The following is a 27,822-nucleotide window of genomic DNA, read 5'->3' as shown; positions in this document are numbered from 1 at the left end:
CAGTTGTTTAATTAGCATGAACAGGGCTTATGGTTACTTTTTTACCCAAGGAGGACGTTTTGCTCCCAATTTGAAAAATGTACGATTGACGTACAGGATACTGCTTTTACTGTTAAATTGTACAATGCAGTCAGAGCACTGTCGAAGCTCAGCGCCTATCAGCAGCCACTCCCCCAGAGCAGCAGGCTCACCTGGGGGGTCCGGTACAGCCTGAACCGTGCTTGAATTTGACTGGACATCCCGATCTAAGTAATCTGGCATTGGGTCGATTGGCCTATCTCGGGACCAGGCCGGCCATGGCTGACTGGCCAAATTGTTTCAACGTTTTTTAAAGGTTAGGGTAATGTTCTCTAAAGGTTGCAACGTTAAGAGAATGTTCTTAGAACATTAGATATAACCCAAAAACTATTGTTCCCAGAATGTTTAACCAACTTTCTTATGCAACCAAAACACAACCAAAACCTAACCAAACCTATCCTTCAGGGAACATTCCCACAACCAAAAACAAACATTCACAGAATGTTCTGGGAACCGAAAATTGTTAGCTGGGATGCTTAATATTTATTATTATTATTAGTATGTGGGTGTAATTCAGGCCTGTGTGTAAGATGTGTAATAACAACAGAGTGTTAATTCTGATTTCCCCTTGCGGGACAAATAAAGTATACATTATTATACATTATACATTATTATAATTATTATTATCATAACCATAGTGAAATCGTGCATGTGATAAAAACCTGTCTAATGCGCTGTTGACCTGTAAAGACAATTTATTTGTATATTTAAATAGAAAATCTGACCGGCCAACATTTAAAAAAATGGTGCGGCCTCTTTGGCATTGGCCAGATTTGCCAGATGGCCAATCCGCCCCTGGCCGTCTGTACCCCTGTTACTCTGGCGATCATCTTTCATTATCAGGTAGAAAAGCTGCTGTCAGATTTGCCCTGAATGAGGAGGAAGATGATGGAAGGAAGGAGTGAGATCTAAAGGGAGAGGGAGAGTGAGCAGGAGACAGATAAGAGACAGAGAAAGACTTATAAAGGAGTAGGCGAGGAAACATATGGGCGAGATAAGATGGTAATAGGACCTAAGAAGGATTGAAGTGGACTAATTATGATTCACTACGAGATTCCACAACTCCACCTCCTTTACTCTTTCCTCCTGAGCGTCACACCAAAGTCAGTTCTTCCACCACGATTTCCAGACAGTTAAAGAAAGACGGTTAAAAATACACGCCACCCCATCCAATTACTTCCATTCATTTGGGACAGCAACACCTCCCACGGTAGTAGGACCTAATTACTGACTGACAGAGTATCCACTGCTCCTCCGTGAGGGGGGGAACTGGGTCATTGTCTCATCCTCTGTTAAACAGGCCATGCTGTCAAATCTGTCCAAGTGGGTTTCTGTAGTGTTTGAGTCCTGCTCGCTCTAGACTTGGCCCAAAAGAGCGCCCAAAAAGACCTATTTACAGAAGAAGAGGTAGAGGATGTGCCGAGATAAAGCCGTGCCTTCTCTTAATCAGAGCAGGAGAAAAGCACTAGCTCCATGTCAACACAACCAAGCACTGGAGAAAATGAGCCGCAAAGCTGAATTAATTCAGGGAAACTGAAGGCGGACTCTTTTCCTTTGAACGTCAGAGTTTCCTATACACAAATTGAGCCGATTCCTCCTGTGTGCTGTTAGCCGAGCTCTCTCCCCAATCCCTCTCTCTTTTTAAGCTCAATTACTCAGTGCTTTCTTAACACACAATCGAGGCACTCGTGATGGACACACAACACAAACAACTTTATCCTTGAGCATGCAAAATGCTGCAAAATTGCAGTCTTTTTTCGTTGCTGCAAAATCTGCTCTGTGGAAATCTAAGGGTAAGAGTCTGAGGGCCCTTGGCTCCTGATCTAAGAAAGACAGAACACACGGGAAAGGATGCAATGAAAACAGAGACAGAGGATAAGGTTTTCCAAGCCCTGTCACAATAAAAAGATAAAAGTGGAATGAAGATTTATAATTTAGGTTTAATCTTTGGGTAATCTTCCTTATCTTCTTCCCTTTTCAAATCCTCTCCTCTTCTCTCTCTCTTTCTCTCTCTCTTCCTCCCTCCCTCTCCTATTGATGACTCTGAAGAGTACCTGTTTGCTCCCTTTCATTACATTGTGGTAAAAGAAATATGACCTCTTTACTAAGCGACACATCCAAAAATAGCAACAAAAGCATCTTTTCAACCTTTCAGAACTACTTGTGCAAAATCTCCGATTAAAATCAGAGCAGCAACTGCATGACTCAGCTGAATCTGGGACAATTTCTGCATGCTGTTCTTCTACAAATAGCACACACCTATATGTGTAGAAGAAGAAAAAACTAAACAACAACAACATATTTCCTCTTATGTAATGTAGAATAACCTCAGGTCTTAATTGTTAGGATAACAATTAATCTAAGAATGCTTGGGTGAAAGTCAAACTAACTACAATTACGTAAAATCATGGAAAACAGCTTCACTTTAATCTCCTTTTGGCTTAAAATAACAATAATAATGAAACTGTGAAATGGTTAAAAGTGGTCTGGAAAGAACTGATAAACACATTAAAGAATATTGACATAAAGTTATGAAAGTCTTTATTGTAATCCTAATTAGTGTTATGTATATTTTTAATTGCAAATGTTCTGTGTCTTGCTGCTCCTGCATCTTAGATGATTGAAATTCATAGGCTGATGGATATCCCATACAAATCACGTCATGTTACTGTGGTAGTTAATTTAAATGTTTGTTACATGGTAGGTAGGCTGTCACGAGAAGACCACGCACCAGGCAACTGTACAAGACCGTAACCGGGCCTAATGCATGAGTCTAAGTAATCAAACTGGTGTCCAGGTTCTCTGCAACTTCCAGTTATCACCCGATCCTAGAAGCCTTTATGTCTCGTGCACGGGAACTGGTGACCGCATCTAATAACTCGGTAGGCCAACGACAGTTGAACCAACTCGCGTGAAAGAGCCGGTTGCCCCATCACTAATGATGAAAGCACCGTATGGCAGAGTCTCTAATAGAGCTAGGTTTACACTTTCTCAAGTCAGGAGTGTTATCTAAACAAACTGAGCAGATGCCAGCTGGCTTCTCCCTCTGCACTGCCTTAAGGACGCATGATGAAGCGTACTATTAATTCAAGTCTTATTGAGATCTACAGTATAACTCCAGAAAACAAATATAAGGCAGTGAGGGGAATTTAGAATTAGATTTCCCAGAAAGTGGAAACCTTGTGTGTAAGAAATAACAATGAGGTGCCAAAGGAATGTCAGCTTGAATCTCTTTGACTTATAATGAGAACAAAATTCCCATCCATCCTCTCTGAAGGTGTGTTTGAATTCTGAATAGCATGTTAAAGAAAAGCTGCTCACAAATGAAAGCAGTTACAGGGTGTACAAATTTCGGTTGCTTCTAACATAACATTACGGGGCTATCATGAATGCTGCAATTAAGCAGCGCAATTAAGAGCTTTATGAATGGTTAATAAATGAGACTCACTTAATTCCCCATACCCAGTTGTCATTTTGCATTAACCAACCAATTAATTACACACCACATAGTCAAATCTCGGAAAATTTGACAAAATTAAATAAAAAGTTCTATTGTCATGGAAACGTTATAGGTGGTGAGGCGTTACCTGAACTTGCCGTGGGCTGTTTCTTTTGGGACGTTTCAATGCCTGCTCCAATCAAATTCATGATCTTCTCAATCTGTTAAAGAGAATAGGCACAAAACACGAGAAAATGTCAACAACCGCTAATGAAAAACAAATCAATACAGAACAGTGGGAAATTCTTCAAAACATGAATTAAACTCCTGTCTAACCCTCCTCCATCCCAACACAGCCAAACCAATTATGCAACAGGACCAATGAAGGCGTGTCACTGTGTGAGGAGTTAGGACAGAGCGGCTGGTGCTGGGAATATTAGGGAGGAGGCGGGCTACTTTTTGCAATGATTGATTACAAGCAGAGGTCCAACGTGGACAGCAATTCAACGACTAACCCACTACTCTACAAAACCTAGCAGGGTGATAAGGTGAATTACAATCTAGAAGCTTTTGAAATAAATGATTAAGGCCTATACTCTGGTCATGTAGCACAAATGAACCCACCAGAGATTCAAATCTGTCAAGTATTTGATTGCGCTCTGAGACCTGTGTTATTTAAGCTTCAGAGAAGAAGGCAACAGCTTACTGCAAGGTTAAGTGAGCACAATGCTGCATGCAGGAGATTACAGAGCAACTCAGAGAAGAGTTGTTTAGGGGCTTAGAGGGAAAAATGTTTATTTAAGTAGTCTCTGGCTTTCCAGGAGAGTCAAAGTACATTTCCAGCTTGTTTGCTGTTTATTTGCTAGATAACTGTATAACTGATAACAGTGACTCGAATTCCAACAAATATAGAAATGTAAAGATATGGTGTCAAGTGCTGTTAAAAATATAAGTGTTTGTGGTTTTAGGGCGGGTTTGGGCTGGATGTCTGTCAAATTCACGGTGATGAAACTAGGGGGGGCCTAGTGGAACGCTGGACTTTCAACAAGTAGACTGTTGGAAGTGTCCCGTTTAAAAATGAAAGGGAACAACGATTCATTTTAAGTGGTGAGATGGGCCACAACTTAATGGCCACCAACAAAACTCTACAAAGATTGGTCTTGCAGGCTTTAACTTCTGGATAATATTCTGGACAGACTGAATGGCTTCGTTCGCATTTTTCCTCCGCCGCCATTACGGAACTACAACTTAAACTAGCGCACCGTGTGCACAGCCTCAACGTCATCATTCTCATCATTTATTAATCCCACATGGGGGAATTACAATTTACACTCTGTTGGTATTACACACAGGCTGGAATTACACACATGCTCAGTACCAATACATGCACTAACGGAGAGATATCAGAGTGAGGGGGCTGCAGTTGGGGGTTCAGTGCTTTGCTCAAGTGTAGATTGGCAGTGCCCAGGAAGTGAACTGACACCTCTCCATCTACCAGTTCACCACCATACTTCGGTCCGTACGGCAAACTCTCTACTGACTGAGCTGCTACCACCCCCAAACCCAGACGGCAAACCCAGACGTAGCACTGAAAGAAACATAAAATTGAGCAGAAGTATGTAGGAGGGCGGAGCCAGGCTATTGCAGATCAGGCTAGGGACTACATTTAGAATCACTAAAGTAGTCTATTCAAAATCAGCAATGAAGATCTTCATGCCTGAAAAGCTGATTCTGCTTTCACAAGTGACACCAGAGACACAGCCAGGCTTATTTGATGTAATATTTAGTGTTTGAAAAAGCCCTATGCACTCCGCTAGTGGCATCAACACTGTGGAAAAGCCTTGATTCATTTGGAAGTGACGCACGTGGGACGCGTGGCATATGCCTCCAGCAATACAGACCTCACATTACTCTTTGAATTAACCCAGTTACATTCTATATCATACACATATACACACACACACACACACACACACACACACACACACGTGTACTACATTACGTCCGAGCCTAAGTGCACATTTGATAACCTCATCACCAACATGCTGTCTCTAGGGAAACCATCGTCATAGTTAAAGTGCTGAAATATTTCATAACATCATGCACATGCAGCCTCATTCATGTGCACGACAAGGTAGATGGACATGTTTTGAATACATGTTTTGTTATTCAAAAGAAATAATAATACAAGAAAATTGTGGTCAAATATGTCAACTTGCACTTTTCATGAAATAGAGTTGAACGTGAACAGGGAATTGAAAGCAAACACAGGTCAATTGGTCATTAGTTTTTCCATCCATCCATTAGCTACAGCGGCTTATCCTTCAGCGTTGCAGGGGAGACTGGAGCCGATCCCATCTGGCATTGGGTGAATGGCGGGGTACACACTGGACAGGGATGGAGTTAATTTGTTAACTTAGGTTCGGGGGCAGGGCCAGGCCTAAACCACACCTCTACTCACATACAGACCTACATACACCGTGCTGCGCAGCCAGACTCGTCTCTCTGATTGCTCGACCCACCCTCACTTTCCCTCTCCTTCATCCATTATCCCCCTCTTCCCTTCCTGCTGCACATCTCTCTCATGTCTCTTCTAGGTACCGTCTTGGGGTTGTGTTAGTTAAATCTTTAACTAACACATGGTTGTGGCGTGGTCCATGCTAGTGAATTGACAGTCAGTCACAGGAACAGACAACCATTCACGCTCACATTCACACCACATGCAAAGCCACAGTGCTACCAGAACCCAACAGTGCTAACCACTGAACCACCGTGCCATCCTTTAACTATAAAATCCACTTCAGCTTTAATGTTTCCTCAGCTTTTAACTTCAGCACATACAGACAACAGTCTGAGTTTTTCTTTAACCACATGGTTTGACATTTTAGGAAATATGCTTTTTGGGGTTCTTGCTGAGAGGTAGATGAGAAGGAAAACATATTTCAGAATTTAGTTTTCCTTACTGGGCATGTATCAAAACGGGAAAGGCGCAGTTACCCTGACCAGCAAGCCAGCTCTCAACAGGATAGACACAAAGAGCGCTTCCCAGTGAAGGTCTGGGAGCAGGATGGAAATAATGAACTAAGAAAATCTATTCACGCAGAAATGTATCGAGTGCAGTTGTAGAGGACATGGAGATACGAGTGGACTGCCAATAAATCACTGGGGCTCATCTTTGATTAATAGCTCCACATCCTCAAGTGATTCACATTTTAATACAGGTTGATCAGCAATTCAGTGCTCTGTACGAATTACCAATTTATGTCACCTTTTCATGCTTTAGTTTTAAAAGTGAACATTGTTTATGCAAGTGAGACCAGTTTTGCTTATTTTCAATCCAAATCAAGTGGTTGACAGAAGTTTTGTGATCAACTTATGTCCTCATTCTGCATTACCTCTGGATATTATAAATTGTTTATCTCAAACTTAAACAGGTAAACATGTATAGAAAACATGTTTTGCCTGAGACCAGATCCTCTGAAGATTGGTCTTGATTTAATTTAAGAGATTACGATTAGAGCTAATCATACTCTAGGATACATAAAACCTTAGAAGAACGTGAGAAAAACCATGGTGAAGGACTGGAGCTGGAAAACTTAAAAACAGACCTTGGACACTTCATAGTACTTGATGGACTACAAAGTCAGGCCCAACTGGCCAAACTGCTACTGATCTTGGGTTTGTGATTGTAATTGGAGCCAAGGAAGATCAGATGCAATTCATTTTTCAGGCAATCAAAATACGGCAGATTGCTGACTTAAATCAACGTGGCTTCAACCATAGGCGCAGTTTGACATTTGGGGGGCAAAAAAACCAACCTCATTTTAGCAGCTGAGACCTGGCCTACTACTTCGGGAACACAGCACAGCACATATGGACAGAACAAACATGCTAAATAAACATATGTGTTTATTTTTTAAAGCAGGTTGCAAATTACGTTGTAACAATTTAACAATTTGCCCTTCCAATTGCGGAGCGGCTGTCTTGGAATGCAATAGACAGTTGTTGGTGAAATAATTACGTTGGCGGAATAATTGTTTCCTGTCATTTTCGAAACAATGCAGTTACATGTTTCAGCCACCCGGGGTGGGGGGGCAGTGCTGTTTATATACAGTGTATATAAATGTGGCGCTCTTCCATCAGTCCCGAAATAATAAATTATACCAGGAAATTGAACATTCTAATGTAATTAGAAGCAATTGGAATTATTCACAATTATGACTTCTCCAGCCAAGAAGTCAAGTTTTTAAAGTGGAGTTTTTAACTGTTTTTTGGAAGTAGCAAAGGGCACACAGAACAGAAGAAAAGGTGAAAATAGTGCATTTTAAATCAACAAATACATTAGTTGCATAAGTCAGTTCTTGAGACAGTTATATCAATTCCAGCAGCCAGTATCAACAAAAGTGAGTTACAGTACATTAATCTCAATGCCACCTCTATTATTATTATTAATCCCTGTCAGCTATGGGCTTTGAAGAACAGCATCATAAACCAGAATAATAAATCAGCCAAAAACAATAGAAGCCTCTTTAGAAACCATAGTTTTGTCCCAGTTGAACATTAAACACTGATTCTAACACAGTGTGTGACTCTTGATGTTATACCTGCAATGAAATACAAGATATGGCTATACTTTATTATTTTGGACCAACTGTATGAGGCGTGAGCTGTCTATCATACTGTGAACACCACTGCCAATTAAACTTCAAAGAGGAAAGCCAACTGTTTACTCCCATTTTTAGTTTTACAACATGCTCCTGAAGTAGCTTCCCCATCCACAATTTGCTAGATTTTAAGATGGTTCTCGATTTAATTTGTGCTCATTTGAAAGAATGAGCACAAATTTGAAAGAATAACCAAATTCAGTATAAATACTGACATTTTTGAGTACATTGGTTACAGAGAGGGGATATTCTCTCAATTAATGTTGTCATGTGTTTTTAACAGTTTGGGATCTTCCTACCATCTTTCTTGCCTAGACAACTACATGCTAGCTAAGAAGATAACGTGAAATAATCTTGAACAATGTGCTTTAGCGATAGGGAGTAAAAAATTGTCCACTGAGCCAATGTCTCCTGCAAATAAATGATGCAGCGAGCTCAAAGCAGAACAGATAATGGTAATGATGGATATAATAAACTAACCCAAAAGGCTGCCTGCCTCAATGGCGCTGGCCTGGAAACAGGATTACCGCCTTAGTATCATTGTCAATAAAGACAGATGGGCCAGTAGCTCCTCACAATACAAGACCCAGATCCAGATAATTTTATCCAGCAGTCCTCATGATTTGGATTGAATTTTATTCATTTGACAGCTTTGAAACCACTCACTGTGAATAAGGCATTCATGGTGTACTGTATATGTGGCGAGGCATGGTGACATGAGTGTTTGGTTTTGCCTCATAGATGTATTCATCTGTTTGCAGGTAAAGAATATAATCTTTCATCATTCTTAGTGTCAAAAAATTTTAGTCATGTTAACATTAAAGGAAAATAGCTTTTATTTTTGGATTGGTATCACTTCTTGACTTACTGACTGACTTTAGTCAGGGACTGGGGAACACCAGCTTGGTCTTCATACGTTGCCTACTTTTTTATCAATCACTACATGAAAATAAATGAAAGACACTTGCAGTACCACCTCAGATGTATTATAGAGTATATATTACTTCATTTAGAGATTTTACCATGGAGTTCTCCTACATCCAGCCTGTCAGGTAGAGCTGGGACTTAATGTTAGGTAATGTCAGATAACCACAAATTATAATGCTTACTGTGTATTTTTTTCACCTGTTTAAAAAAAAAAGACTCTAAAATTGACTGATGGACGAGAGGTCGGCCTTCAACTACAAGTTTGTTTTATTAACAGTTATTGTACTTTTCATTGTTTTTTTGTTAAACAATTGGCCTATGAAGTGCCATGACAATTTCAGGAAGCCTAAAGTGAAGTCTTTAAATGTTTGACCAACAGTCCAAAAGATAGTCCCTACAGCTATTTGATTAATTATCACATGAGAGGAAGAAAAGTAGCAAATCCTCACAAATGACAAACTTGAATGATCAAATATTTGGCATTTGTATTTGAATAATCATTGAAAAGATTTACAGACTATCACATATAACAACAATTATAACAATTATTTCGCTGTAGATCAAATAATTGATTAATCAACTACTTGTTTCAGCAAAATGTCAGTGGCTTGAATCATTATTAATTGAACTTTCTTCTACAACATTATTGCATGTGTGTCTTTACATACTTGGACTATTACCTTTTGCAACTCCTACAAATAACTTAATTTTAAGTTATTATTGATAATCTCTGTTTTTAGGGAAAGTAATCGTGCCTTATGACTTTCTCAGACCGCTCTCACCCAGAGAACAACCATATAGGTTGGTTGTGCAAGGAGCTCAAAACACCCTATAGTTACGTATCTTGTTAGGCGGCGACCTCTCTTGTCTGTAGTAATTGTCACGACAGCAAACGAGTAAGCAGGGTGACAAAGAGCGCCAAATTCCGTGTGAGGAGGCAGGTTGGTGGTAACGGGTGGTGGATGGGTCAATGCAACACAGGGCTTTCAATAAGGAGGCCGTGGTTTGTGCCCTGTGTGAAAACTCTGTTACAGACTTTCCTCTGTGAAACAATGTTGTCCATGACATTGTATAATATCCTCATTTGAGTAGTCTTATGTGACTCGTTTTGAGCCAATCCCTGATTGGTTATCCCGAAACCTTAACTACGGGCTTTTGTTGCCTTAGTTTCATTCCACAACTTTATGTATGCGTGGAAACTGTGACCATTAACCATTAAATAGAACGGTCCCATGAATAAATGTTCCGCCACGGTCACATGTTAGGGTCACATTTTTAAAACAGCATAGAAATGTGGCGTCTCATGTGTTACACCTGGTGAAAAATCTTACGAGCAGTGTGGCCGTCTCCCACCCAGCCCCCACACACACCCACACCACTACTCTCATATTCATGTACCACATCTGTCTAACTAGATCTTGTGTTCACTCTGCCGTGGCTTTCTATATGAATTATAAACCAGTTTACATGTACTTTGAAAGTATTCCCTCAATATTAACTGGATTGCCCAACATCAAGATGTTTTTTGTAAGTTCGTTCTATTTCATTTTCACTGTGGCCAGTTCAAATATATAGATTTTAAAAACTAATTCTAATTCATACAGTAAGAGCTTTTTATATCTGCTTTCACACATTCAATTTTCAACTCATTATATTAGAAAAGGGCAGAAATCACATACATGCAAAAAAAGACTGTAATGAACCAAAAGTAACATAAAAAGGTATTGGGTATTTTCATCTACTTGTGTTATGTAACACCAAAGCCATTAGTAGGTGTAGCAGCATACAAACACACACACACACACACACACACACACACACACACACACACACACACACACACACACACACACACAGCATTCACTTTACAAGATTGCATGCGTAATGACCTGAGGAAACTGCTGGGAGTACACACACACAAATGAAGCCACTCAAGCATCTGTAACATGTGCTTGTGTTAACCTTTGCTTTTTGAGTATTGAACAGATGTGGTGAAGACATCAATCAACCTAATCACATATGCTATTTATATTACTAGTACAGCAAGATTATTATCTTAAAGGAAAAGGAGAAACCCACCTGAAAATACATGAACACATGAAAACATGATGAAGTTAGTGTGGCTGTCAGTGTTGATTATGTCACATCTTCCAAATATAATACATATGAGAGCCCTGAACCAGTTCTCCTACAATAAATGACTCACTTTTTACTTTTTTACCAGTAGGCTATGCCATGTGATCATACATTAAACAATGTTAAAGAGTGAGCATCCGTACAGATGCCTCCAGTCAAATGTCAAAATAGTGGTTTACTAATCCAACAAAAGATGACAGGTAGAAGGTTTATGAATCTGAACTATAACACAGGGTGAGAGTGAGTGAGAGTGAATGTGGAGTGTAAATCTCTGAGGTTATCCATTGAGTATTCCCTTTATTAAAGTTTTATTTAATTAGACTAATGACACATCCAGAAGGCTAAACATGAGTACAAACAAATACTGTTGAAAATATTCAGCGCTGTACAAATAGGACACCTGACCATTTTAGCTCTGTAAGTTGTTCAGAAAGGAAGCTGTCAGAAAGAAATCGACAAATACTGTTCTTCTCTTTATTTAAAAAAGTCTAAATTTAAATACCAAGGGCTTTCCCTACAAAACGAGCAATAAAAGGAAAAATGTTAAGCATTACACAAGCTGCCAGACATAGTAAAATTCAAAATGTATGTATTCCACTGAAAATGTCAATGTGGTATGCTTTATCTCATAACTTCCCTTTTATGATAACGCAATTTGAATACCAGCATTTGTATTCAGCATTTTTGTATTATGTGTAGTGTGTGTGTGTACTGGCATAGGTGTGTGTACTGAATAGGCTATATGTGTGCGTTTATATACTGTATCTAATCTAAAGCCAAGCCTCGCGTGTTGCTTCAATGTTTGATGGTGGCTGATCGCTTCATGAGATATACTCACAAGCCAGAGTCAATTTTTTGCCCTGACCACCCACCCACACACACACACAAACACACACACACACACACACACACCCTAGACACTCAAGAGCAGCTGCAAAACAGGATGCCCTTGAGAACAGGACACCCCACCCAACACAGCCTGAATAAACAGTTCTGCAAGAGAGCAGAGGGGTGGGGCAGGGCGCATGCATGGGGCAGGGTGGGATGACAAAGAGAAGGATAAACAAAGCAAAGTAAAAGTTCAAAATGTCTAAGAACTCTGGTGACCCAACTTGTTGCACTTGTTGTAAGGATGAAAAAGGTGCATGCTCCAACATACTGTAAAAGACAGACCCATTTTACTAAACAATATGTGACCATAACTTAGGCGGGGCGGTTGTCAAGACCGCTTAGGTCGAGTCCAAGACATGCCACAGTCCAAGTTTAGGCAGTTTCAAGGTTGATTCAAAACCAAATTGGGAAATGAATCAGAGTCAGAAAATTCTGTATTGCTAAGTAGGAAGCTTGGTTGGTTGTTGGTGCAGAGCCTACATAAACGCATTAAAGACCTAAAGACTAAGTCAATTCCATTTTTTGTGCATTATGCATCCATCTATCCATGCATCAGCAGCACCTGCTTTGCTTTACATTGCTGTTAGAACAAAGTAGAGCTTCCTCACTTGTTTTTTCTACAACAAACATTAGCCTTGAAGTTGCATTATTTGTTAAAATCATGATTACAATTAAAAAACAACACAATTATATTAAAATATGACTTAAACCGTATATAGCACAGTGGAAACACTGTCTATAAAAAATATGAAAACATAATAATCTTTACACACATTTGTGTATAAAACTACACATCTTACATGACGGTTTTTACATGCAAAGAAACACTGTAATATAACATAAACTTGGCACAACCAGTAAGGGAATTTGTGTTTGGTGGATTATTTCTCTGTGGTAACAATGCTTTTTGTCAATAAACCGTATACCGTCGGAAAGCCTGTTTAGTTCCTTTTTAAATGGTGCCCCATTTGTAAGGAACATGATTTGTGGGATGAGCAGCAGAGCTGAGTATGTGGGTTGCGCCCTGAAAGTTTTGCCAAATTGTCTCTGTCATGCCAAACAGCTTTCCTTTGCTATTGACTCTTGTTTTGAGCTACTGGCATCCCCAAGGGCTGACAATCAGGTGTCTGATTCTGCAACTAGTGGCCATCCTATACCTCCACAGTCTGGGACCAAACTCTATCCTCCAAGATGACAACGTTCGCCTCCGCAGAGAGACTTCCTCCACAATGTGGGAGTGGAGAGGACGGAACGGCCTCCCAGCAGTCCTCACCTCAACCTCATTGAACACTTGTGCGATCAGCATGGCCGTGATGTTTGTGCAACAGTGACCAACACAACCAAGTTGGCTGATTTACGACAAATTCTGGTTGAAGAATGGGATGCCATCCCACAGCAGTGTGGGACCAGGCTGGTGACCAGCATGAGGAGGAGGTGCCAGGCTGTTGTGGAGGTGTATGGTTCGTCCACACACTACTGATGCCCCTGTTTGTGAAATTAATTAATTGTTAAATTGCCAATATGTCTTGTTTCTTCCAACTTCAATCATCTGATCCACCAAACACCAAACAAGTCAATGGCAGAATAAGCTGTTGGGCATTGGCAAAGAAGATATGGCAAACTTTTCATGGGTGCAACCGACATACTTAACTCTGCTGCTCATCACAAAAATACATGTTCCTTACAAATGGGGCACCATTCATAAGGAACTAAAAACAAGCAATGCCAGTACCTTTATTGACAGCTCAGAGTAAGAATTTTGCGTTTTTTTGGGGAACTGAAGCTGACAAACAACATAGAAACCCACCTCGGTCTACTTTAAGAGCAGCTACCAGCGCTAAGTAAAAGAAATCCCCCCCAAAAAAGATAACTGGGCTCCCTCCAGAGCAAAATGTCTATGGCCAGGTTTGTAAAAAACCCTGTTATTATTTATTATAACTCTAACTTTCTTTTTGTCAAATCTGCAGAAAAAATCAAATCAGCATAAAGTCAAAGTAGATAAGATAGATTTGCTCCTAAACAGCTTTTCCCTGTACCTCAAACAAGATATCAGTTGGTTATGACAAGATATCGCACTATGCCAGAACATATTGTAATATTCTGAATGAAATGTTATATTTTGGAAATGTTCTAGTCTGCTGTGGACATTCAAAATTGTTTTCTTTAAGCACGCTATAAGAAAATATCATCATTGATCAACTGCTTTGGTTGGTTGTTAAGAATTTTGATTAAATTAGGGCATTTGCAGTGCTTTGGGGTTTACTGCATTGACACTCCAAAGTACTCAAAAACCCAAGTTAAGGCTAGTGGGGATGGGGGGGGTGGGGTTGCTCACAGTGGGCTGAGAGTAGATGGCGTAAAATGGAGCAAAGGAGCCAGAGGAGTGCAGGAGGAGACAGTGGAAGCGTGGGTCGGCCCCTGAGACATGTACTGAGTGGATGTGGAATGACAGCACAAGCCCAATTAGTTTTGGATGCCGAGCTGCTACAGGGAGGTCGGTGCAAGTGATCAAGCCATTCATGCATTCAAGCATTCACCCACAGGCATTCTACGCCAACAGCCTGGGTAGAATTACTACAGTCCACAGTCCTGGTCACTGCTCTCATACTGTTTCCTCTGCTTTCCTTGTTCCCTTCCCTCCTTCCTTCCTTTCTTTCTCCTGAAACGTGCTGCTTTCCCTGTTCCCATTTCTTTCTCTTTTTCCTCACTAATCCTCAGTTGCATCTTTCATTGGCCTTTTTTCACAACCCATTCACACTCGCTAACACACTCTCTCCTAAGGACATTAAAAAAACTCTACTTAAAAGCCTGTCCAAGCCTTAACAATGACACTGCCACTCCCTCTGTCATCTACACACTCCCACTGGTTTCCCATCCCCAGAGTTTGAGTATTACCTCATCCCACTCAGAGGCAAAGGAAGGCATGCGCTCCATGGAGGGCTGCCCAGAGCTGCAGTTAGACACGGACCCACTGCGGCCAGACAGACCGCCATCCTCCTCTTCGAGTGGTGACGCCAGCAAGTCAGAGTCCGACTTGGACAAACTTCGAATCAATCCCAGGTCTGCAGGTCTGACTTTGATTGCAACCACCGATGCAGAATCAGCGGACACTTCTCTCAAATCCTTAATGTCAGCTTTTGGATACTGGATCACCTTGGCGGGGTTGGCATCCTGCGTGCACTCTGCCATTGTTTTGGAGCTGCCAAGTGCAGCACAGGGTCCACAGTTTCCTGCAGTATTCTGACTTGTTTAGTCAGTCCAAGTGTGATCCAAGATCTGTGTGGAGCTTTTAAACTTCTAGAAAGCCAGTCAATTGTAGTACTGAAAAACACAGATTTATAAACTATATAAGTATTCTATACTTGAGTAATCTGCCTTTAACTCATATAAAGTGCTCCTGTTTGGAGGAAAAGGAAGCATGTGAGTGAAAGACTTGTTGTGCACAGAAACAATGATAACGGTCCACCCACAGTTGTATCCTGTTGCCCTCCCCTTAGTGACTGGCTGACTCAAAGAGCCCCCCTCCTTTTTGATACACTGTCCACTTAAGTTGTTTTAGGCCATGTACCTACAGTAATGTGGTCATCTTAAGAAGTCTGATGTCTGAGGGTTAAAAAGGTAAACACATCACTATCAGCTAAATAAAAGATGTCCTCATTTCTGCATCCTCTTACCTGCTGACTTTTGTAACCCTGGTGCTTTCCCTTCTCTGTGTTTCGGTGTCTGTCCTGTTCTGAGGTTGTTTGCAGACTCTCTAGGAGGACTTGCTCTGTCCCGGACTGAGGATCAGAGGACGGGAGGATCCCAAAGCCTGGCCTTATTCAGACTGACAGCTGGGGTAATCAGGTTACTGACGCACTGGGTGGCTGCTCTATTTCAAAGGAGGGAGAGTTGGGATTTCTCCTTTTCTGTCTGTGTGTCTGCAAGAGACTGAGGTTACTGAGTTGAGTCTATCTATCTATCTATCTATCTATCTATCTATCTATCTATCTATCTATCTATCTATCTATCTATCTATCTATCTATCTATCATCTATCTATCTGTCTATCTATCTATCATCTATCTGTCTATCTATCTGACTGTCTGTCTATACTTCTTGCCGAGTGCAGCAGAATATCTTGGGTTGTAATATTTGCTCCTTCGGATGCGTATCCTATTTTTCATTTTACCTGACCAGGAGCTTCAGCTCTGATATACTTTCAGGCACATATTTTACGGTCACAAAGCCAGTCCAGGCCAAAGTGCTAACACTTTACATTGTCAAAACACAGATTTTGATGCCAAAACCATTATATTACATAGATCTTCTCTACTTCTCTGTAATATATTCAGTGGAAAATATTGTACTGATGTAATTTACCAAACCATAAATTTCGAAAAGTGTTTTTTTTATTGTAACTTGGATGCATAAGGGAAAAAGGAACTCTTGAGATCTGCCAGGAAATGTTGATGATACAGGAGGAATGTAGAAAAGATCTCACACACTCAGTGCTATTCCTGAACCTTCTCAAAGGGAGTTGATGCTGACAAAAGAGTTTCATGTGAGACACCCATAATATTCATAGGCAACCGTAGCGCAGCGAGCCTCTGCGCCCTGTGCCCTCAATCAGCCAAGTCCTTTGCATGCTCACCTCTTCCCTATGGGCAGCGCTGGTACGTGCATGACAGAAAAGATAACATCCTTTGCTGGCCAAGGATGGCTCACACAGCTACACACTGCTTAGCTGGCAATAAGAAAAGCCACCCATCTGAATGAAGCAAGTTGAATTGCACATTCAATGATCTCCATGACTGTGATGAGGATGAAGCAATTTAGGTTATCCACATATTCTGTGTCATTTCAAACAATGGAGGCTGCGGAATACAACATGTTACAAGATAATGATGTCTTCACGGCATATTAGAGCGACTAAAATAAAACATGCATCCTCTCCCTCAGCTGGCTGGCTGCTGAGCCTCAGGCTAAAGACAGTGGTGACTCATGAACACTGTTCTCCAACAAAGACATGCACACTGTGCAAGTCACAGAGAGACAGCGCGTACAGTAAACACACACACACATACACAGACACACACACACACACACACACACAGACACTCACTGGAACGCAGTGTAGTATGTGCATGGTGTCTGTGTGTATGGACTTTGTGCACCTTAATACTCTAACACACGGATGCCTTTTCAGGATTCTTGTGCGTGTTTGTAACGGGGCGGGCCACACATTCCCAATTGACTTTTTTTAAATATAAAAGAACAAGTTTTTAAACCACTTTTCTTACCACCTCACCCCTAAATAATAATTCTTCTCGGCAATTTTGGCGCCCTGCAGTTCCCACCTGATGAGCCGGCATCATGGAGAAGGAGAATGAGGCCACTGGGTAAAAGATCTAATAAAGTTAATCAACCTTGGAAGCTATTACCGTCAGATAGGCTGTTTGGCTTCAAAACAAATCTGGAAGTGGCAACAATACTCCAAATCAGCCTCTCACAAACAACATAACATGTGCTGTATAATTCCCTGTATGCCTGGGAATCTACAGACCTAAATGACAGTTATAGGCCCATGCTTCACTCTTTGAAATCCCATAGTGTTTTGTTTGGCTTGTGTTTTTCTCCTTGGAGAGTTTGAGCGGCTGTTAACCCGAGAGTCACCGAGAAGAATGTTCCAATGCTAACCCTGTAGGTCATCTGTTCCCCGAGGCAGCAGGGACGTCATTCTTCCAAGCTTTCATTTTCAGAGTCCCGAAATGTGTGAATTTGTACTGTCAGTCACTGAACATGCAGAGAAATCCTGCAAACAATAATGTGCTAGATCAAGTTATGCTTATACGACACTGTAAATAAAGAGGTAGTTTCACAGGCCAACAACATAAACAGCAAATGCATTTTGAAATAAGTAAAGCAGTGATGTTAACTGCGTTACTTTAGAGACATCAAACACAGATGTCTTTCAAATATGGCTTTGTTGTAAAAGTAACTTTAAAGTTGAGGGATAAAATAAATCACTTCAATAAAGGCAACAGATAATCTACCATCTTAGAATGGCTAAAGGTACGGCTACTGTGAAAGCTTTCCAACAGATGAACAGAGCCGACCTCTCAGCATGGAAATGGGAGGGCAAGCGTGCATGGCTGAGTGAAGACGTGGCGCTGGATATCCATCAGTGAGAGTGTGGGAGAGAAAGAGAGATTGGAGGGTGGAGATACACTCTTTTCTCAGCGTCTAACGGGGTTTAGTTAATAATCTTATTGGGTTAGTTGGGGAATTTCCTTAAATGCTCTATTATCAATAACATCTTACAAAATCTTTGGGTTGTGGGAAAAGAGGCACGAGGTTCCCCACAGAAAAGGGATCTGACAACTCTCTACAGGTTTACAGGGGTTTACTGACATCTTAGCCACCCTTGTGGCACTGATCTATGGATGTCAGTGTCGGTCGGACTTTTTTTTAGTGAGTCTCAACAATTCTTAGATGTATTGCCGTGAGATTTGGTACAGACATTCATGGTTTTCAGACAAGGAATTGGTCAAAGTTTTTATCCATTTTGTCAATTCTCTATAACATCTTCAAGATGGATTGACACAGAACCTTTTTACAAATTGTAAAAATTCACGGTCTTGCAACAATGAAACCTAATGACTGTGACTAAACCATGAGGTTCATATCTGTGGTTTAAGTCAAACATTCTTGGCAACTTTTATGATTCACTGTTATGAGGGATTGCAATGATGCATGATTGCATAGAGACAATTTCAGTGAATTTTAATCTAGCAACTATCTTCAGGTCAAAATTCAAAGGTGTCCAGTACTTTGTTTTATGACGGAATATTTGTACACATTACAACTAGATCCCGAGCGATTTATCGGCAGGCCAACATTATTGGCCGACATTAGGCATTTCCCAATATGCCTAAATATTTAAATATTCATTCATCATAATTCTGATAAATGAATATTTTAAAAATAAGAGCGGACTGTCATCCGTGTTATGAGTGTTAGCGTTGCATAGTTTGTCCACCAGAGGACGCTCCACAACGTCCCTGTTAGTGTTGGCGTTGCATAGTTTGTCCACCAGAGGACGCGCCATTGTGTCTCTGTTGGCAGCACTCATTTTTTTTGTTGATGTGTTTTTTGTTCAAAGGACTTCAAGTGTCATATCTTAAGTTTGTATTTTTATTTTTCAGACCTTTAATATATTTTGATGTTCCTATGTTCTGTTGGCAATAAAACAAATTATTATCATATTATTTTAGTAAGAACTCATAAATAACTACAAATAACTAATGTGCTAGAAATCTTTTTATGTTTTGTAACGTGTTTACTGCTTTGTTTAAACGACATATCGCCTGATATATCGGCATATCAGATTTTGAAATAATCAAAATATTTGTATCGCTATCGGCCTAAAAATCCTTCATCAGTCGGGCTCTTATTACAACATAATACACATACATAAATACATACAACCTACCTATAATACATCATCATTGCGAGCAAGTTAGAAATCTAATGTCAGGATTTAGCTCAAAGCCCATTTGTCCTTATCTACTCTTGTCCCATGGCTGGAGGAATATAAATCTAGATCTAAAGAAGTGTTGATAGCTTGCAGATGCCTTTGAACAAGATCCATTGTTGTGACAATGTAAAATAGAGAGCACCAAATCCTGATTGGGGCATTTCAGCATTGTTGCCATGAATTCACACCTAAAAAACAGGTTATCAGTGATGTTATTACAGCAATTATAGTGCAGCTTTTTCAAATGGAAAACATTTTTTTGTCTGGTGTGATAAGGGATTGCTTATTCTTTTCTATCACGCTGCATTGCATCTTGTGCCATAACAACCGCTGCCGGCCACATAAGGATAAAGACAGATAAGACAGATAAATTCAGTTCGCTGGAAAGATTAGAATCACATGGAATCAAGCTGTAGTTCCTTCATTTGTATGTAAGATGAGAAACAATAGCATGATAGAAGGAGTTGTGTGCATGCAGTTGTGTACTCACTTGCAGCGTATTCATCCATGCACGTATTCATCCATGCGTACTGAATGTGCTCACATGTACAGTTGTGTTCAGAATAATAGCAGTGTGTTTAAAAAGTGAATAATGCTCAAAATCCTTAGAATAGCTTTTAATTCCATAATATCACTGCATTGGGAAAACTGCACAGTCAATTCCAAATCAAAAAATGACCACAGTTGATCAACTTTGTGTTACCGTATATATACCGCGTATACCTTTACTGAAAGTAAAGAAAAAGGAATTTTAGGTTGTTCAAAAAAATAGCAGTATTTGCATTTTTCTTTGCATACTCAAACATTTACTGGACAAAATAAAAATTGTCTCAAGGGTTTGCTTTACTTATAACCACTGCACTAATAGTTAGTTGCATAACCATTATTTCTGACAACTGCTTCACATCTGTGTTGCATAGAGTTGACCAACTTCTGGCACATGTGAACAGGCATTCCTTCCCAGGACGATTGAACTACATTCCACAATTCCTCTGCATTACTGGGTTTTGCCTCAGAACAACATTTTTGATGTCACACCACAAGTGTTCTTTGGGATTGAGGTCCGGGGATTAGGCTGGCCACTCCATGACATCAATCTTGTTCTGGAACCAAGATTTTGCCCACTTACTGGTGTCTTTTGGGTCATTGTCATGTTGAAAGACCCATTTCTCATCAGTACACAGAATGTTGCTCCATTTCTCCTTATGCCAGTCAATCTCTCCTTCGGCAAATTTCATCCTATTCAGTACATGCCTTTTTTTCAGCAGTGGGACGTTGCGGGGGCTTCTAGCTGATAGCTTTGCTTCACGTAGCCTTCTTCTGATTGTAACAGTACTCAGGTAACTTTAAGTCTTCTTTGATTTTCCCGGAGCTGATCATTGGTTGAACCTTTGCCATTTTGATTATTCTTCCATCCATTTGAATGGTAGTTGACCGTTTTTTTCTCAGGTTTTTCAGGCTTTGGATGCCATTTCAAGGCTGTTGAAAACATTTTGGCTGAGCAGCCTATCACTTTCTGCCCTTCTTTACATGTTTTCCCCTCTCCAATCAATTTTTTAATCAAAGTCCGCTGTCCATCAGATCAATGTCTGGAACGAACCATTTTAGAGTTTTCAGTGTGAAATGCACTATAACCAGCATGCACAACATTTGCTTGCTTCCTTCCTTAAATATGGGCCATAATTGATACCTCTTTCGTCACAGAATCAATCACTTCACTAATTGAACACAACACTGCTATTATTTTGAACATGCCCCTTTCAATTACTGATTCAGTTCCACAGAATGAGCAGCATGCATGTCATGACTGCTGGGTCTGTTGTTTGTCTATGACACCACAACACCTACTAGTAAATTATTTGCAATGTAGAAATATCACTTCTACCAAAAAATATTATTTTTGAGGTTAAGTGATGTTGGACTACTATTATTATGAACACAATTGTATGTGTATGTATGGATGGGTAAATGTCTGTGTTGAAGCCAAAGGCACGAAGTGCTTCCTGATTTGGGTTATTGCTCTTGGTGCTGCTCGCAGTGAAGACACTGGGCACAGATCCATTTTTCTGAATTTCTCATTGGGGCGTGATGATGACAATGGCCACTGAAAGATTCCCTGTTTGATGAAACACCAACATTTTTCAATTGAATCTACTTACAATCCACTGTGTCTTATCATGGGGAGAAAATGAAGGAGGGACCCATTCAAATTTAGAGGGAAGAAAGGGACAAAGGGAATGAGTGAGCAAGAAATGCCAAAGAGCAATATGTTCTCATGAAGTACACTGGCCACTTTAGTAATCCACAGATAATGCTGACAGTTCACAGGGTGATCACTGTTAGTTTAACACCACCATAATAGCTGCCCTTGACAATCTCTATGTCCAGAGAACACTGAAGATGCTTGTGGTAATGATAAAGATATTGGCAGTCATGAATCAATCAGACGTGCTTGATATATTCAGCTAAGAGTCAAGACAGTGATACTGTAAGACAATCCACTTCCATTATTACACGGCTCACACATCCCTTTAAGATTAGGAACACCCGTTGAGAATGAAGGCATTAATCAATGTTCATAGTTGAAGGAAAATTCATTTATAAAAGAACAGTTGTCGTCAAGGTGCAGAATACTACAGGAACATCTTTTTACTATCACGTTGCTCTTTTTGTTACACAAACCATACCTAGTGCCTCGAATCCCTTTAACGAGTCATTCTTTTATGTGCAAAAGTGTGTTGCTTTGGTTAAATCTGCCTTTATCCGTACATACCCAGCACTTACCCAAAGGCTTTTAGCCTTTTCAACTTCTGAACATCAAGTAATTTTAGAGAGTAAGAATCCTCTTCCTCCCCAAAAATAGACTCTGCCCTTGTCTCTATATTGAGCACATTTTTAGAAGCAATTTCACTTGTTGCTGGATTAAAAGGCAAGATAGCAATCTTGTATTCAGTCCTAGCTTTCTGCCATGGCTGAAAATGTTACTTCACAGTAGGTTTTTGTTTTAACCTTGATGTACCTGCTCGGTCTTATTTTTTTGAAAGAGAAATTGTTCTTGCTGTTTTGTGCGGAAGAAATATGCCATTCTTTATCTTCCTACTCTTAGTCACTCATAACTATAAATGTGAAAATGAGCATTTCCTCAGACAAGTTGTAGTACAACACGGCACTAAAAGAAATACGTGAATTGTCAGAAAATGAAGGAGAAAAATCTTGCCTAGAAAGGGCTTTAATATGTTTATTTAGTAGAAAGATGACTAACTCAAATCTATAACAAGTAAGCACAGAAAGAACAATACCCAACAGTGGAAAGCAGTCTCTCGCATACTTTGATAGAGACGAGTTTTGCTCATTTCTAACAAGAGCTGAGCCCTTTTATTAAAAAACATTACGTGCATGAGTGAGATGGTAACTGATGATGGGTTTTACAATGCCCCCTTAGGCGCATATTGACTGGCAGAAGGAAACAAAAGAAATTTCTGTAGGGGAGATAACCAGACAGACAACTTCCCAATAGAAACAATTTAGGATGCATGAGTAAATTTTTAAGTGTGCCTCTGAGGCTGGAAAAGAACTGATTTGGGAAACTTCTCTCCTGTCTGATTCCACAATCATTATGGATAAAACTGCACCTTCATTTTGGATTCATCATGTTGTGTGTTGGTGTACAAGTGCTGAACTGAAGGGTTTTAAGGTTGTTCATGCTGCTCCTAATGAGAAGACCAACAGAGAGAGCGTGTGAGCAGGAGCTGCATCCCCATTTCTTTTATGTCTATAGAGCACGGCACACATGTCTGACTGTAGAAAGTCAGAGATGACTTCTTTGCATACTACACTGTCATTTTTCAGCCTTTAAGCAGTAACTTTAGAAACAGCTAAGTTAAAAAAAAAAGTTTGTGGATTTTAGGCTGGCAAACTGCACAACAGATACAAAGGTCATAAGCCTTTAGGTTAATTATTATACTAAAGTAATTTAGACACTGAAGTCTTTCTTTGGGTAATATTCACAAATGCAAGTATTAACCGACAAAATATCAATTTAGCTTTCATTTAACAACTTCTTTAGAAACATAAATGTTAGTTTTGCTTGTTACAGCTTCTTTTTTTGCATGTACATCTATATTATAATTTATATTTAAAGTAATATCTTTCAATCTTCTACAATTTAATACACATAAATGGGGGATTTAAATGTAGCTTAACACACCAAATAGCATGAATTACCCCATGCAAAGTCAAACACATGATGAGATGAGGGTTGCTGTGGGGCTAAGGGTTAGGGTTAGGGTAAGCTAGTTATGTTAGCTTAAGCTGTAACTTTGTTTTTTCCCTTTATCATGGTTGGATTTAGCTACTGCTTCAATGTATTACTGTATGTGGCATAAAACACTGAATAACCAACATGTCAGTTCATGAAAAATGAACAACAGTTATGGCTAAGGCTATAGCTTTCATTTGATTTAGCTGTAGTGTAGTTACGGCGTTTAGCTTGGTTTTTAGCCTTAGCATTGGTTTAGCTTCTTAATCCTTGGGTTGTCTTCCCGTCAAAATGGAAAATCAACACTTTTGTTGATGCTTTTTATCAACGATTGTAACTTTTTCTCACGTTTTCGTCCCTTAATTCAACACTTTTTTCAATGTTTGTCACTTTTTTGACGTTTAACACCATGTAACACTAACTTATTAACTTTAGTTTTGCAGTTATTTTTTGAATTTATGGTCAATAAACCTAATTTTTAAGAAATTATACCTGATGGTTGAGTTAGAAAAGCAAAAATTAGGAATTATTTTGAATAAAACTAAAGGAATGTATGTTGATGAATAATCACAGAGTGGAATATGTCAACTTTTACTCAATACTATTTCATAACCAGTTCAAATTTTCCAGTGCTGTAAAATTGAATAAGACATCCCAAAATAATGAAAGTGGAGATTTGTACTTGTCGAAGAGCGTTGTGAGGAATCAATCATGTTATTTTGGATAACTAAAAAGAACACTGATGCAGGAAAACGGGTCGATTTGACCCAAGAACAACATGAGGGTTAAAGTTGTATAGTCCCTGCAACTTTTTAGGCTGTTTTTGCATAAATTATACATCTCCATGGAATAATGTTTAGTATGAAAGTCAGGTTCCCGTCTTAGCTCATTTTTGGACAAATATAAAGAAACATACAATAATAAATAACACTAATGTAATACATATCATACCAGGTTTAATTGAAAGGGCTCTAAGAGTTGGGCTCAGTAGCTTTTAAGAGTAGTCCTTAATTTACTGAAAAAACAACTGAATGATGCGTTTCTGTCAAACACGTTCAGTATAGTAGGCTACCTTTATAACCTTAACCCGTATGGACACGTACCAAAACATTTAAACTGTTCTGCGTTTCCACTGCCGACAGTACTCTTAAACGTAGGCAGGGTTGTGGATGGTAGTCAATAACAACCACGTGATGAGAAACGAGGAGAAAAACCTTTCAATTCCATCCAGCTCTCGCTGAATTTCCTCTTCAGCAATGCTACAAAGAGGAACGGACTGCAGTTTTTCTAGCTTCACCTTTAGTATCGGATCAGTGTGCTAGTGGTAATGAAAAAAGAAAACTGACGCATTAGAGCGGTTCTATTGGTACCATCCACAACTTTTCGGGGCAAACACAAAGATAACCGTTCTAATGTGTGACGACCTGAACTGATCCGAACCAGCAACAAAGTGATAAGAAAGGCAAAAACGTATCTTTATGATGGCACATCATAGGAACAGGGGCAGACATTTGCAACTACTTTTATATGCATGTATGGATAAGAACCATATGTTCGAGGTGATGAGGACTCTGATAAAAAATTAAAGTCCTTTAGTTGGAGGTGAGGTTATATGAAATATTTATCAAGTCAAGTTATTCCAAATTTAGACTTTCAGAATTAGGGAAAACAAAACACTCCAAAGGAGACTACAGTAACAGGATCATCTTACACTGTAAATCCAGATGTAATTGTATTATAGTTTTTACTGGTCACTATGCATATTATTTAATGTTTTGTTTAAAAAAATCCTTACCAAATTACATTAGCAGTTTGTAATAATCGGCTTCAGTATGCAGTGCACAGATCACATTAAGCAGAGATAACTATGGATGCTGAATTTCTGTATGGGGGGAGGGCTCTTTGAACTGCTCTGCCCTAATGCGATACGAAGGCTCATGGGAAAAAATATATGTTCTAACGGTTTCTGTCCTAGTGTGTTTTAATAATGTTCTGTTAATGCTTTGGGTGGGATCTGGGTTTAAGTTTCATATGGTGGATTTAGTGTTTATATTTAGCGACATTTGATTGTTGTACAATGACCGAGACTTGGGTGGGGAATGATGGGGTCTGGGCAGTGGCACCATGCATATTATAACTGGTACTTCTGTTTTCTGAGTGAATCCCATACGAGTGTGAAGAGCTGATCTTATTCTGCTGTGGAGCAAATGTATTGAATATGTTGTTCTTGAAATTAGGATGTCATAACATAAGAACATTTTTGTGTAGTCAGAATTATCTTCTAGTTTGATAGGTTACCTAATTCTTTGTGTTTGTTCCATCTTTTTACATTATTGAAGCTATAGTGCGTAGTTTCTGTCAACACCATGATGAATTCTAAGTAATGACAACTCTAAGTGATGACAACAAAACTAACGCATCCACATGACACAAGCCTTCTGTGATTGCGCACCACCCCCACCCCCACCCCCACCTCTCCTCTATGTAGTTTTGACAAACTCATTTGTCAATGGCGTGAATGTAACGGACATTCATCCATCCATCCCATCCCATCCATCCATCCATCCATCCATCCATCTTCGTCCGCTTATCCGGTATCGGTTGTGGGGGGAGCAGCTCCAGCAGGGGACCCCAAACTTCCCTTTCCTGAGCCACATCAACCAGCCCTTACTGGGCTTTTACAGTCGGGCTCCCACTCTGATCCCGAGGCGTTCCCAGGCCAGGTTGGAGATACAATCTCTCCACCTAGTCCTGGGTCTTCCCCGAGGCCTCCTCCCAGCTGGATGTGCCTTGAACACCTCCCTAGGGAGGCGCCCAGGAGGCATGTTTACCACGTGACCGAACCACCTCAACTGGCTCCTTTCAACACGAAGGAGCAGCGGCTCTACTCCGAGCTCCTCTCGGATGACTGAGCTTCTCACCCTATCTCTAAGGAAGACCACCTTCCTGAGGAAACCCATTTCGGCCGCTTGTACCCTGAATCTTCCCTGGACATTTAGTAATATAAAAAAGTTACGCAATAAATCTTTAACTTAACATGCTTATCTTAAACAACATGACAAAATAATAATAACAACTGCATCAACCTGCTGCTCTGTGTTAATGCAGCTTCACCTGTTAAGTTTCACCTTGTGTAAAAACTTAAAGCAAATTTCTAGTAAAGTCAACTAATTCGGGACGACAGTGTATGTGTACTTGAGTTTTCATCCACTTCAGCATCTAAAAATGACCTTTTACTGTCTTTATATGAATGTGTGATCAAATTCGGCTTCTTTTTTTGAAACAGAAAAAAACAAGAAGGAGTCAAAATGAATGATGATGGACTTCAATCAGTACCCAGGCCAGGGTGGCATTTTCATGTTTAATTCTGTAAAGCCAATATTTAGTGGAAAAAAACAACTCGTAATTTTAAGCTCAATTTAGTAGCTGTTCTGGAGCTATCACACAACATTCATCAAATTAAAGCTTGAAGAAATTAAAGATCTGAGCACTTTTTTATAGTTTATATAATAGTATTTCAAAAACCATTCTCTTTTTACATTATAGACCTACTTTTTCATAGGTTTTGTAAATACATAAGCACAAACTATGAAAAGAAAAAGAAGCAAGCCAAGCAAACATAACAAAAGGTGAGGAGAGGTTGGGAACAGAATGGAACAAAGACAACTTGTTTGTGTCAAGAAATAACTGGATCTTTGTTGCACATCACCTTCCACTCTTTGATAAAGGAGTAGACCGCACAATAACACCTAAAGCCTCGGGCAGATAATCTCAGTCTAAAACCGCCATAACACTTACCAGGAAACGCCATGTTAGCTTAATAAATAAAAAATATTGACTGATGAATAAATGTTTCTTTTTGGGGCCGCATATAATACTGACATGTGTGAATGAAATTCAGTTAGGGTGGG

The 27,822-nt window shown here is 39.8% G+C and overlaps 1 protein-coding gene across 8 annotated transcripts in view; it reads right to left on the bottom strand.

Annotated features, from left to right (window-relative positions):
* Positions 1–15,942, bottom strand: part of anks1ab (ankyrin repeat and sterile alpha motif domain containing 1Ab) — a 47,761-nt gene extending 31,819 nt beyond the window's left edge. For 6 of the 8 annotated variants that reach the window (XM_034870560.1, XM_034870564.1, XM_034870563.1 and 3 more), the window contains exons 1-2: positions 15,031–15,557; positions 3,666–3,738 (exon numbers count right to left, since the gene is read on the bottom strand). In XM_034870560.1, coding sequence (XP_034726451.1) covers positions 3,666–3,738; positions 15,031–15,324 — 367 coding nt within the window. In that variant the 5' untranslated portion in view covers positions 15,325–15,557. Of the gene's footprint in view, positions 1–3,665; positions 3,739–15,030; positions 15,558–15,809 lie in introns of those variants that run through there. The other 2 variants (XM_034870561.1, XM_034870567.1) reach the window with 2 other exon arrangements.
* Between the last annotated feature and the right edge of the window lie 11,880 nt (positions 15,943–27,822).

Source organism: Etheostoma cragini, chromosome 4 (assembly GCF_013103735.1).
Source record: "Etheostoma cragini isolate CJK2018 chromosome 4, CSU_Ecrag_1.0, whole genome shotgun sequence".
Taxonomy (NCBI): Eukaryota; Metazoa; Chordata; class Actinopteri; order Perciformes; family Percidae; genus Etheostoma; species Etheostoma cragini.
This window is presented reverse-complemented; position numbering and strand designations above follow the sequence as displayed.